Consider the following 14,218-nt stretch of genomic DNA (forward strand, 5'->3'; position numbering starts at 1 on the left):
TCCTCAGCTCGCCTCAGGGGACACACTTGAAACTTCATCGAGACTGAGGTTAGGGAGAAAAATAAGAGAGGTTAAATTCACAGAGAGTCTAGATATAGATTTGGAGACAGGGTCATTCTCCCCTCTGACTCTACATCCCATCCTACATGTGCTCTGCTAAAGAACACAGCGAAGCACCCCTCCCCTGAGGTGGAGGCCAGGGGAGGTGGAAGCAGCAGAGCAGGTTCACCACAGTGTCTCCAGCATCGAGGCTGTGGCTGGCAAAGGCATCTTGGCAAGGAGGCTAGAGCAGGCCAACATAAGAAACACACACACACACACACACACACACACACACACGTACATATATCTTGTGAATATACGTTTTCGAGTTTTGGGAATACATACCAAGGAGAGGGATTGCTGGAGAGGGATTGCTGGGTCATATGGTAACTCTATTCTTAATTTTTTGAGGAATCAGGCAATTTTGTCACTGTTTTCCATAGTGGCTGTACCATTCTACATTCTTATCAGCAGTGAATGAGGGTTCCCTTTTCTCCACAATCTTTCCAACACTTGTTATTACTGGTCTTGTTGATAATAGCCATTCTATCACGTATGAGGCTATATCTAATTGTAGGTCCCCCCCCCCAATATATTTTTATTGACTTCGGAGAGGAAGGGAGAGGGAGAGAGAGATAGAAACATCAATGATGAGAGAGAATCACTGATTAGGTGCCTCCTGCATGCACTCTACTGTGGATGGAGACAGTCACCCAGGCATGTGCCCTGACCGGGAATCGAACAGAGACCTCCTGGTTCATAGGTGGAGTGCTCAACCACTGAGCTATTTTTGTTGGATTTCCCTAATTGCTAGTGAGGTTGAACGTCTTTTCAAGTATCTGTTGGCTATTTGTATGTCTTCTTGGAAGAGGTGTCTATTCAGGTCCTCTGCCCATTTTTTAATTGGGTTGTTTGGTGTTGAGTTTTATGAGCTCTTTATATATTTTGGATAGTAAATGTTTGTTAAAGCTATTGTTTGGAAATATCTCCCATTTTTTCAGCTGCTTCTTTGTTTAGTTATCAGTTTCTTTTACTGTGCAGAAGCTTTTTAGTTTGAAACACTCCCATTCATTTATTTTTGCCTTTACTCCCCTTCCCTTTGGGGTCAAGTTCATAAAATGTTTTCTACGTTCATAAGTTTAGCATCTATGTTTTCTTCTATGTAATTTACTGTTTCAGATCTTATATTTAGGTCTGTGATCCTTCTGAATTAATTTTTGTACGTGGGGACAAACTATAATCTAGTTTCATTCTTTTGCATGTGGCTTTCCAATTTTTCAAGAGAAAACTTTTATTAAAGAGACTTTCTTTTCTTCATTGTGTGTTTCTGGCTCTCTCTTAGACATGACATTCTAGTCAAAGTTTTGGTTAATAAAACCACAATTGGAAACTAGCATTATTGTGTTCATGCAAAGAAATGTATTGCCATTATTAGAAGTAAGAATTGCTAAATTCTGGAGGTGTAAGAAATAAGGCAAGCCCCCCCCCCAATTAGGGGTTCTGGTAGAACACAAAACATACTCAGGAGCCAGGCAGCAAGGCAAATATCTTCTATGTAGAAGGGTGCGCATACATGGCCTGGGAGCACACACACACCGAGCAGGTGGTCCTCTCGGCATTATAATCCATGATACATGTAACTTGTCCCTCACTCTTGATTGGGGCTCAGGTGCACAGTCTTTCTCAATTGGCTAATTCAAAGGGAAGGGTTGGCCTTTGCCTTTTCAAGATGGCGGCCCCCAGGGGAGGGAGAGCTCCCTGGGTCCTGTCCTAAGGGTTTTAAGGGTGTAGATTTTAGGGTGGTCCAGGTGAAGATCACAATAGAATATTCAGCAGCTTTCTAGGTGTGTCCTTTCAGGGTCAGGGTCTCCACTGATTGGTTGGTTGGTGCCAGGGCAGGTGGGTCATTGATTCAGTGCAGCTGGTCCTGAGGTCAGCCTTGGCATTGCTTGTCTGGTTGTGTTGCTTTTCTGGGCTTGGAACTGAAATACTACTGAGGCCTAGATATTATCTCTAGGGAGGAAAAGTCAGGGGGTCCAAGCCGCATAACCAGGGGAGGAAAAGTCACTCTGAGGACCAGGTCCCACCCTACAATTGCTAGGCACTCAGGGCTTTCTGCCTTGGTGACCTTCTGTACCTGGCCCATTGTCCTTGCTCTGCTCATGTCTGTCTAACTGCTCACCACAGGACTGTGCAAACATCTTTAATCCTCGCCAAACCCCTTTCTGGTAAGTATTAGATTCATTTCATAGATGAGCTGGAGGCTCAAAACGTTTAACTAACTTGCCTAGGAGTGAAGTGGGGCATGGCAGGTGATAAGAACTATATAGAACAGAGCAGGATGGGTAGGTGTACTGGGGCATAATCTGCTCCAGGTAGGGAGAAATGCCTATTTGCCCTGGGCAGGGTGACAGCCTGTTCCAGGAGCCAGCAAGCTTTGGTGCATATGTGAATGAGGGCTCAGATAGTCTGTGAGGAGATTTAAGAGAAGCAATCTCCTGTGGCCTGGATCTAGCTAACTCAAGGTTGTCAGGGGTCACATCATGGTACAGTCTCTCCTTAATACATAATGTGGTTGAAAGAGTTGGCAGCTTGAATATTTGCAGTCAATAGAGAAGTGGAGAGTAGATGGGAAAGTTGAGAAAGAGAAATGAAGAATTTACAACTTCTCCAGATTTCCTATTTAAAATAGACTGTTTTGTGTGTCTCTGGGTAGGTTTCAGTACTGGTTTATCGGGAGACGTGTGTACACCTTGCTATGGGTTATTTGATGAGCATCTCTGCATATATAGCTTGTATCCATACCTGACACAATAGAAAATAGTCATGGGATTTTGGGTGGATGGAAGATAATGAAATCACCAAGGTTTTATGTATATTGCATGTTATATGGCTCTCTTTTTATAATAGATTGTAGGTTTTTGATTGTCAGGGTATCAGGGTCTGATACTGATTGAACCATTATAAAAAGACGTTTAAGCTCTCTCGTCCAGATAAAAGGTAGTAGTTTGACTCCAGCCTTGATTACATCAGCTATTGAAAGACTTCATCAGGGATGCATGCTCCTCTCATCTTTCTGCTCTGCCATCTTCAGATTGTTCCCCATGGTCTCAAAGATTCTGATAGCAAGGAGGAAAGCATAGAATGGATTGGGAGCAGGCAACCTAGGGTATCTGCTACAATGGATGTGTGAGGAGGGACAAGACAGGGTGACCTGGAGAGGATGTGTGATGTGCTTCCCCTGCATGGGGGAGGAGAAATATGCACTTATCCACAGACATCTGAAAGCCTTTTACTATCTAGATCTGTAGTTATCAGAATTAGGGGCATGGTTATCAAGTCTGACTGCACATTGTAATCCCCTGGGTGGCTTAAAAAATATTGACACCTGGGTCCCAGCCAGAGATTCTGATATATTGGGATGAAGTCTAGGGATTCTAGCATACAGCCAAGGTTGAGAATCACTGGCTGCAGCCTTCGTCAAAGATGTTTGGGAATCATTACACACTTTGTTGCTCTTGCTCATCTCATCCCAGGAGACTCACAATGCACATTTACCATATTAAATGCTCTCTCTCTCTCACACACATACACACACACACACACACACACACACACACTAAAATAAAATAAAATAAAGTAATAATAATTTAAAAAAAGCTCTGACAGTTCCCAAGCTCAAGAACTTGGATAGCCTTTTATAATCCAGTGTTTCCCACATTTATTTGATCCAGAAACATTTTTGGGGTCATGACACCTGTTATGGGTTGACTTATGCCCCCTAAAGAGATACATTGAAGTCCTAACACCCATTACCTCAGAATGTGACCAAATTTGGAAATAGGAACTGTTGCAGTTCCTATTTGTCATTAATTAAGACAAAGTTATAGTGGAGTAGAGTGAGCCCTCAATCCAATATGACAAGAGAAAAAGACACAGAGAGAAAGACATAGGATAGAAGACCAAGTGATGGCAGAGACAGAGATTGGAGTGATGCATCTACAAACCAAGGAACACTGAGCACTGCTGGCAAATGCTAGAAGTTAGAAGAGAAGACTCCTCTGGAGAGCCTTAAGAGGGAGCGTGGCCCCATTGACACCTAGATTTTGAGCTTCTATCCTCCAGAATTCTGAGACAATAACTTCTGTTGTTTTAATACCCAGTTTGTGGTACTTTGTTCCGGCTGCCCTAGCAAACTAATGGCATCCACCAGCATCTCTCAGACACAGTTTGAGAAACCCTGAACTAGAACCATTCAAAGGCAACCCCTGACTAAGAAAATAATAATTATTAGTCTGTAAAAGACTAATGAAATAATTAGTCTGTAAAAGAGTGTTTTTTCCCCCTCGAAGTCCACACTATTTTTATTTCTAGAAGGAAATACATTTGAACAGTATATCACAGTAGTGGCAATTGTATGTGTATGTATATACATTTTTATTAGCTTTTTTTACATGCCACTCTTGGAAACTTATCCATGGACACAGAAAATATTGACTTGGAGAGATTACAGAATCAATGGTAAGCGTAGGCCCAATGCTCTGGCCTTCTGCTGACTCTACAGATGATCGTGTGTAGATGAACAGCTTACACCTGGGGCGCCGCTGGTGCAGGTGGAGGGGGCTGGGCCTCTGACAGCAACTTGGGCTGCTCACTTCAGTTTCCAGGCTCCTGTTTTTTACATTTAATGCCCCGGAAACCAAGTATGTTCATCAGCAGCAAATCGACAATCTCTCCTTCCTCCGACAGCTGCAGAGGGAGAAAGAACACACAACATATATAGATACATCCTCTTTGGGGGCTTTTCTTTCTAAGGGGAAACCATGGTTTTCTTGTGTAACTTGGTCCCTGCCAAAGTCACTTTGACTTTTTGACTTGCTTTTGTGAATCCAGGGATTCATCTCTTTCAGGGAATCTCATGGTTGTGTTCTCTCCACTTTTTCCCAAGGAGGGGTTCCTTCTTCCCCTCTGATGAAAATAACAGAATTCCTTCACCCCCTCATCAGACGTGATTAGGAATGTATGTACAAAGCCTCTCATATATTGCTCTTGTTAATGTGAAATGGTTCCACTGCTTTGGAAAACAGTTTGGCAGTTTCTCAAAATTTAAACCAAAGTCACCATATGACTTGTTGAATTAAATTTCTAGGCCCAGGGTAGAGCTGCTCCTGCCCAGGGTGCCATGTCAAAAAACTGAAATTTAGACAACATATGTGTCCTGGTAAATGCTCCCCTTGACAGAAATGCAGTACTGCAGTCAGCCAGTCCCCAAACACCAACCCAACTCTGGTGCTCTATCCGTACTTATTTCTTTTTTTTAATTTATTTATTTTTTTTAAATTTTATTATTTATTACAAAGGATATTACATATGTGTCCATTTTTTCCCCCCGCCCAAGACAGTCCCCTAGCCTCCCCTATCCCCCAGTGTCTTATGTCCATTGGTTATGCTTATATGCATGCATACAAGTCCTTTGGTTGATCTCTTACCCCCCTACCTCCCGCCCCCGAACCCTCCCCGGCCTTCCCGCTGCAGTTTGACACTCTGTTTGAGGCAGCTCTGCCTCTGTATCTATTATTGATCAAAAGTTTATAATGGTCTCAATTATCCATGAATGAGTGAGATCATGTGGTATTTTTCCTTCATTGACTGGCTTATTTCACTTAGCATAATGCTCTCCAGTTCCATCCATGATGTTGCAAATGGTAAGAGTTCCTTCCTTTTTAGAGCAGCATAGTATTCCATCGTGTAGATGTACCACAGTTTTCTAATCCATTCATCTACTGATGGGCACTTAGGCTTTTCGTACTTATTTCTTTTTCCTTCTCACCCCAAACAGGTTGACTCTGTAGCCCCAGCCAATCGATATTTTTCATTTTTCTCTCCCTTGTTTTTTATTTTTATTCTTTATCCTATAAAAACTTCCTGCCTTCCATCCTACCTTGCAGTTCTCTGAATGGATACTGATCACTTCATGAAGTATTAAAGTTTGTTTGTATCACCTAACTTTTCTTTCATTATTTATAACTAGAGGCCCGATGCATGAAATTTGTGCAGGAGTAGGCCTTTGCAATCCCGGCTGCCTTGGCCCCTGCAGTCCTGGCTGCCGGCTTTGTCCGGAAGTTTGTCTGGATGGTCGTTCTGCTGTTCGGCCGTTCAGTCAATTTGCATATTATGCTTTTATTATTATAGATGGGTTCTCAACCTTGGCTGAACATTAAAATAACACAGGGAGATTTCAGAAATACCCATGCTTGCATCATTCACCCAGGGATTCTGTTTTTAGTGGTCTCAGGTACAACAGTAGTAGTTTCCAAAAGCCCCCAGGTGATTATAATGTACAATCGGAGCTGAGAATCACCGCTGTAAGGAACAGTCCCACACTGGGAATCAGGAGACCCAGTTCTAGTGTGTCCTTCATTTGCTTATGATCTTAGGGGTGATATCCACTGGGAAGGCATTTGAGGGGACTGCTTTTTCTAATTTTTGTAAAGGCTTGGTGTAGATAGCAGTGTCCATGTTCCCTTGCTTTACCCCATTACCTCCTCAGAGTTGAAGATTCCTACCTGAAGGCTGATCATCGTTTCTGCTGCAGCAAAGAGGGTTTTGTAGGAGCAGAGTTTCCAACCAAATATCAAGTTTGACTGTTGTGGAAAGAGTCCTCATGAGCAGCGAAAGAAAACATGCAGTTCCCTAAAGCCTGTTGTTTGACAGAGTCAGTGGTCTGAGTTAGCCACATCCTTGGCCTGGCCTGGCTAAGCTACTGGTACCTACTGAGGCATGGAAGTTGGTGGAAGTACACACCCAGTTTTGCATGGATGCATGTGCACTTCTGGGGCTCACACACCACCCACTAGGCTCCTACTACATTCTCTCAGATGGCTGTTCTAAAATTCAGTAATGAAACGGCTCTCTGAGGCCCAATCCTTTTTGCGCAGGGGGAGCTGGGTTGGATGGACAATAGGCTTCTTCTGCTGAACAGGACCTTCTCCACACCGTACTTTTCTCTCACCACCACATTCTCCACCCCAAAGATTTCCACAGGGGGCTGTGTCAGAGGGAATCCCTGCACTCCATTGGCTCTGAGTCAGTGACTTCTATTCCCAGAGGACACTGCAATTCCCTGCAGTCTGTGCATTGGGTATGGAGGACTGAATAAATCCACATGATCTAAGAAGTTGGATGGGGTACTTATGACAAAAACAGATTCCAGCTTTTCAGCATATATACTCCATCAATGCATTTCACCCTATTTTGGAGGATGAGAAAGGAAGATGGAGTGAGGTCAGGTAAGGAGTGGGGGGTCAGGGTTGAGGTGATAGTCAGGGAAAGAATCAGGAATGGGAAGGGGGACAGAGATGAGTGGGGACTAGGATAAGATAGATTATTGGATGGTATGGAGATCAGGGGATGGTGTAACGTGAGAGACTGGATGCAACCAGAATGATAATTCAGAAAGGGGTTAGGGTGAGGAGTGAGTCAAGATTGAACAGTGTCAGGAGTGGGAGCCAGGGTTATGATGAGAATCATGGACTTGGAGAGCATGGGGAGCATGTTTAGATGAAGATCAGGATTATATTAGAGCAACGGTTCTCAATCTGTGTGTCGTCAACCTCTGGGTCGCGACCTCTTTGTGGGTCGAATGACCCTTTCACAGGGTTCGCCTAAGACCATCGGAAAACACATATATAATTACATATTTTTTGTGTGATTAATCACTATGCTTTAATTATGTTCAATTTGTAACAATGAAAATATATCCTGCATATCAGATATTTACATTACAATTCATAATAGTAGCAAAATTACAGTTATGAAGTAACAACGAAAATAATTTTATGGTTGGGGGTCAGCACAACATGAGGAACTGTATTAAAGGGTCGCAGCATTAGGAAGGTTGAGAACCACTGATTGTAGGGTCTTTGTTTCTCACATTTCTTGATATAGAAAAAGAGTTGATAGTTTAATTTTTTTTTCAATCACAAAAGAAATGTGAATTTTTAAATGCTTTCAGTGTTAAGGGGCTGAATAAAATGGTGTTGGCCCTACTAACTTCATGCATCACGTGTAGGGTATCAAGCATTGACATCGCCTGCAGATACATCCATCCTCACTTCCCCATCTCTGCCCCAGCTCAGGAACAGGACTGCCCAATTCATCTCGACGTCCCCTGACACAGAAGGAGCGCTTTGTGCATGTTTGAGCAACTGGGAGAACTGGCACATCCAGGCAGGGTCTGGATACAGAAAGGAATCCTTCATTGGAGATAGTTGGCCCTCTCAGTCTTGAGACTGTACCTCCTCACTCTTACCCAACTGAGGTCTCCATTTGGAGTGACCAGTTCATGAGCTCCCAGCTAAAAGGCCCTAGGTTCAGAAGACTCACCATCTCCCTCAGGTTCCCGGGGTTTACCTTACCCTAATTCCCAATCCCCTAGCACTGAGAAGCCTTTGCTTCCAAGGAGACCAGCTCTGAGGTTTTCCCAAAAGAGCCACTCACCGCAATGGAGTAAGCCAGGAGCATGATAAAGATGATGATGACAAAGCCTGAAATGTCTCCCCAGGCATGGTGTAGAGCTGATGTGATCATGTTCATTTTGGGGTTTAACCTGAGCAGATGCCAAAGTTTTGCCATGGACAGCAGTACCAGGAAGGCAATGATGTAGCCAAGGGCAGTGTCAGCTGCGGCTGTCTCACTGAAACTGATCCCCCTTTGGGACCAAGAAGGAAGATTGGGTCTCAGAGACTGTATACAGGTCAGCCAGAGTTCATCTGGACTCATTGCAGCCCAGGATTAGACTTATCTCAAAGGCCACCACTTCTTACAACAGGTCTGGGAGACAGAGCTGTCCCAATCCCCCCAGCCAGATAATGATGAGATGGTGATGCTGAGGATGATGGTGATGATGATGATGAAGGAGATAGAGACGACAGTGATGATGATGATGGTGATGAGGATGATGAGGATAATTATGATAGGGATAGTGATGGTGATGATGGTCACAGGGCCTCAGCAGTTCGTGAGGCCGTTACCTAGCAGTCTTGGGTAATGGCTGCAGGGCTATGGAAGAATGACAAAGGAGTGATCCTCCCCAGGTCAAGAGGACAAAGATGAGGGAGTACTATGAACCTCCTCTCCTGGTTCAGGGTCACTAGATGCCACTTTCTCCTGTTTGAATGTCCCTATTGCCCTTACATTTGAAGGAGGGATGGAAGTACCATCCAGTTGCTGTGCTAAGTGAGGGCCTAATGAACTTTACTAGTAATTGCATTGTGTCATCTGACTGAAAACCACTGGATGAGGGAGTATGCTATCTCGCTTTACAGATAAGGACAGAGAGTTGGCATAATGTCACACAGCTAGTGACATAGTTGAGGTATAACTGGTGGTGGAAGAATGACAGTTGGAATCCAGAAGTGTCTTGATTCCAAAATCCAGGTTCTTCCCCTATCCCACCCTGCCGTTCATGCCCCTCTCATGCCTTTGCACTCTAAATTCAGTCTTTTAAAAAATATATATATTTTATTAATTTTTTTACAGAGAGGAAGGGAGAGGGATAGAGAGTTAGAAACATCGACCAGCTGCCTCCTGCACACGCCTTACTGAGGATGTGCGCACAACCAAGGTACCTGCCCTTGACCGGAATCGAACCTGGGATCCTTCAGTCTGCAGGCCGACGCTCTATCCACTGAGCCAAACCAGTTAGGGCTCTAAATTCAGTCTTAATATTGGTGTGTCATTAAAAATGGCATAGATTTATATTTAATGACATAGATGGGAACAGTCTATAGAACAAAATTATATGATCTCAAGTTTTTAAAAGCATTTCATATACATATATGATGCGCTAGTGAAAGTCTTTCTTCTACCTAATCTCCTACCTTCTAAAACTTTCCTCCCTTTTTGAGTAGACTGGGGTGGCTTGTATGGATGGTGGCCTCCTCCTTCGGCTCCTGCAGCACCTTGTTCCTCCCCCTTTTAAAATACCCAACCTTCTCTCATGTCATCTAATTGTTCATATATGTGGAAATAATAACCATGTAAGCCCTCTTTTATGATGGCTATTAGCTCTAATTAAGGCAGCGAGCTCAAACTCATCTACATTTTAGAAAAAACAGGAAAACCTTAAAAATACTGGTGCTGGGGCTCTGTCCCCGGACATCCTGATTTAGTAGACCTGGGCATCAGAGTTGAATCATCCCCCTGAGTGATTCTGCTGAAGAGGTAGGCCTGAGAACCATTGGGTTAAAGGGAGACTATGAATATGAAGCATATAATTTGGTCTTAAAAATACTTTTAAAATTCAGGATCTAACTACAAAATGGTTTATCTATTTCAACAAGAAAACAAAATTTGCAAGTTTCTGAAATAAACACGAACTTTGGTTATTTGACTAATACAAATACAATTGAGGGTTTCCTATAATGCCAAACTTAACTATATTCAGGTTTCTATCAAAAGTGGCAGATTTCTTTTGTTTTCTGACACTCAATGTAAAAAAGAGTACTCTCTTGCTGTAAAATTGTTTTATGATTCATCTAAGCAAGAAACCAGTTTGTGTGAATGTCAAAAAAAGAACATGTTTAGATTGTAAGGAATCACAAAGCATGGCTAGTTTGGGGACAGTGCTGGTACAACAATCACACTGGCTGCCAATGATCTCAGTCATGCGTGACCTAAAACGGACTCACCATTGTCCCTTCCTAGAACTCAGGCTTTGTTCTCTAAGCAGGAGTTGACAATTTTAATGTAAAGGGCCAGGTGGCACATATTTGAGGCCCTGGGGGCCAGTTTCCGTCCCAGTGACTTAACCCAGTTTAGCAGGAAAGCAGCCATAGATAACACATAAATGAATGAGTGAGGTAGTGTTCCAATAAACATAACTTAACAAAAACAGGTGGTGGGCTGGATTTAGCTCCTGTGTCATCTTTTGCAGACCCCTTCAAAAGCTAAACCATCTTTAAGTTTTTAAAATAACTGTTCTGCATAAGGTTTACAATCAACTTAAATAAAAATAAAAGTACTTCTGATAACTTTTGAGTTCAAAGAATTCTATTGATACTGAGACATTTTTATGGACGGGCTTTTAGAGAGGGTAGCGTTTTTGTTGTATATTTGCTGTGGCAACATGGGTGTGGCACAAAGTAGAACTCAATTTGGGTTTGTTGAATGAGAGACATTCTCGAGTAGAGGTTAGGAGTGTAGAGATCAAATTCTAGGCCTTGAGTTTCCTTGCTGTGTGACCTTGCACAGACAATTTAACCTCTCTGAGCCTCAATTTTCTCATCTGTGAAAAAGGGATGATGATAATATCTCAGAAGTTTCAGAAAGGTGGAAGTAGATGATTTTAAGGTGGTGTCGTTATGACTGTGTATGGCATCCAACAATAACTCAATAAATGTTAGGTCTATCTATAAAATCAGTGAGTCAAGAAACGCAATGGTTCAAAGTACAAACTGGGATCCTGGAGACATACAAGGTAGGTTTAAATTACTTCTCTGCCACTTTTTACCTGTGTGACCTTGGGGAAGTCATATTATCTCTCTGAATGTCAAGTTCTTTATTTATAAAATGGGGTAATGATAACATTTACCTCCATCAGCTCTCATGAGGATCTGATTGGTTAGGGCATCCTGCCTAGCACAGGGACACTGGGTAAATGGTAGCAGATGTAGTTGATGACACAAATACTTGAAAAAACCCTGCTCAGCAGGCTAGGAGGGATCTTAACAGAGTCAATGGGTCCTCTGTTTAGTAAGGTTTGCAAAAGATCCTGTTTTATTTTGTCTTAGAGTCTTCAGACCACAAATCTAAATCTAAGTGATTGCTATAGCTAATTTTTAGAGTGACCCTTTATCCTCTGGGAGTCAACACAACTTTAAAGGCCCCCTTTCAACCCTGAGCCACACAGAGCTGGAGGAAGCAGGCCAGAGGTAGGACCTGGGACTGAGGCAGAGCCACTTACTCCTCCCCTTGTTTCTGATATCGCTGGATGTCTCACTCCGCTAGGATGGCCCTCCTCACAAACACTGCCAGGGCACTCCAGCTGGCCAAGATGATGGCCAACTCCAGAAGGTTCCACTTGCTGTGGAAATAGTGCCACTTCTGCTTACACATAAGCTTGCCCTGGGAAAGGAACCAGAGGTTCTATCAAAGGCTATGGCCGGAACTGTGCTTGTCTTTACTCCCAAGGTGGTTCCCTGAACCATCTTAGGGGCAATCGGAATGTAGAAGAGGAATGTAGCTCAGAAAGTTGTTAAATGGGCCTCCTATGATGTTCTTAGAGAAACAATAAGACATAGGTTTCTATTTGATGACTGTTGACTGGTGAGTTTGAATTGGATGCTCAGAGAGCATGTGTGTTGCCAGTTTTGAGACTGATGGTGTGGCATAGGGGTTGAGTGTCAAGATCTGGGGTCAGACTCTCAGGATTTAATTCTGAACTTGGATGAATTACTTCACATCTGGACTTTAGCTTCCTACTCTGAAATGGATCCATAGGACCTTTCTCCTGGTGTTAAAGGAGAAAATCCTCATAAGGTTCTTAGCAAAATCCCTGCCTCTTAGTAAGCCCTCAAAGTATATTTCTTAAAGTGGTGGCTGTGGTGGTGGTTGGAGCAGGGAAATGGGGAGCTAAGATACCCCTTTTAGGTATCTGGTTTCCATTTTTGGAAAACAACATCTAATATGCTTTGGATGTGTTCCCATCGTCATTATCAACATCTGTACTTCATTGTGCAACATGGTGGTAAAGGTAGCAAGGGGAATGTTTCTTAATTCTCAGGGATCACAGTGAGAACAAAAGTGCTAAGAACCCCCACAGTTCCGGCCATAGCCTTTGATAGAACCTCTGGTTCCTTTCCCAGGGCAAGCTTATGAGGTCAGAGAAACCCCAGCTATGGAGAATATCCACCTCCAGCATTTTGGAAAGTCTCAGTTCAGCAGAAATGGGAGCCTTGCTCCAATTCCTTCCTTACCCAGGAAGGACCACCCTCTGAGTTCTTAATTCCTCTGAGGTGCCAAAGTTGGATTCCTGAACTAGTTCAGCCCTCAGGACCAGCAGAAGGGCCCCGCAAAGGTTGACTTGACAAACAGGTAAACAGAACCTTTTCCTCCCCCTCTTTCAGACCCCACTCCAGGGAAGAGTAGGGGTGGGAGAGGGAACGGGCACACCACCATCTCCTTCCCTTGCACATAGAGCTACAAGTCCACCTTCACCTGCATGACCATGTAGTAGAGGAGGAACAGGAGGTAGATTACCTCTGCCGCCACCACAAAGGGGTGCCAGCCATCAATGAAGGGATACAGGCGCAGGCTCTGTAGGTCTGTGCATGTAAAGAAGGTTCTTGGGAAGCAGAGTGCATTTCTTTCACCACCACCACCCCCAAATGTCCCCACTCCCACCCTCCGCTCCCAATCAGAGCCATCGTTTCTATCCAGAAGTCATCAGTGGGATGACTCAAAATCAAGCCTTTCTGGAGGGTGGCTGGGGGCAAAAGAGAAGCTAGACGTCCTTCAGACCCACAAACCCAAGAGACTGAACGGGGACAATTACTGATGTCAAAGATAATCGGCAGATCAGAAGGAACAAAGGTAGCTGCAGTGGAAGACCTTCCCCCTTCCCCTCTGCGTTTGGTGCTTGCCGTGTGTGCACTCAGTCATCTTCAGCCAAAGCATACCCACCCACTTAGCATCAGTTTACTTCACAGTGGCCCATTTAAAGACATTTCATCTAAATAGAGTTCACCAAGAATCCATTCATCTATTGACCGATATGCCTAAACTTCAACCCTCTTCTGAATCATCTTTTATCTATTTGTGTTTTTCCCCTCTTTTTTTTGTATTGAAATTATTTTTTAAAAACTAAGTTGATTAATAAGGCTACTGCCTACAAAAACAAAGCCAAGCCCTGGCTGGGTGGCCAGGAGCCACCCTGACTGGGTTTATAGGAGCATATAGGAGCATCGTCCCATACACTGAAAGGTCATGGGTTTGATTCCTGGTCAGGGCACAAGGGCATATAGCTGATTTCAGGTTTGATCCCTAGCCTGATTGGGCAACTAATTGATGCTTCTCTTTCACATTGAAGCCTCTCTCTCTCTCTCTCTCTCTCTCTCTCTTTCTCTTCCCCTCTCTCTAAAAGTCAATAAACATGTCCTGGGGTAAGGATTTTTTT

At 43.5% G+C, this 14,218-nt stretch overlaps 1 protein-coding gene across 1 annotated transcript in view; it reads right to left on the reverse strand.

The window, feature by feature from the left end:
- Positions 1–6,572: 6,572 nt before the first annotated feature.
- PKD1L2 (polycystin 1 like 2) overlaps positions 6,573–14,218 on the reverse strand; it is a 59,770-nt gene continuing 52,124 nt past the window's right edge. Inside the window, 5 exon segments of the mRNA XM_006754474.2 lie at positions 6,573–6,686; positions 8,542–8,752; positions 12,008–12,168; positions 13,261–13,387; positions 13,447–13,528. Of these exon segments, the coding sequence (XP_006754537.2) occupies positions 6,573–6,686; positions 8,542–8,752; positions 12,008–12,168; positions 13,261–13,387; positions 13,447–13,528 (695 nt within the window).

This window comes from Myotis davidii, unplaced genomic scaffold, assembly GCF_000327345.1.
Source record: "Myotis davidii unplaced genomic scaffold, ASM32734v1 scaffold391, whole genome shotgun sequence".
Classification (NCBI taxonomy): Eukaryota; Metazoa; Chordata; class Mammalia; order Chiroptera; family Vespertilionidae; genus Myotis; species Myotis davidii.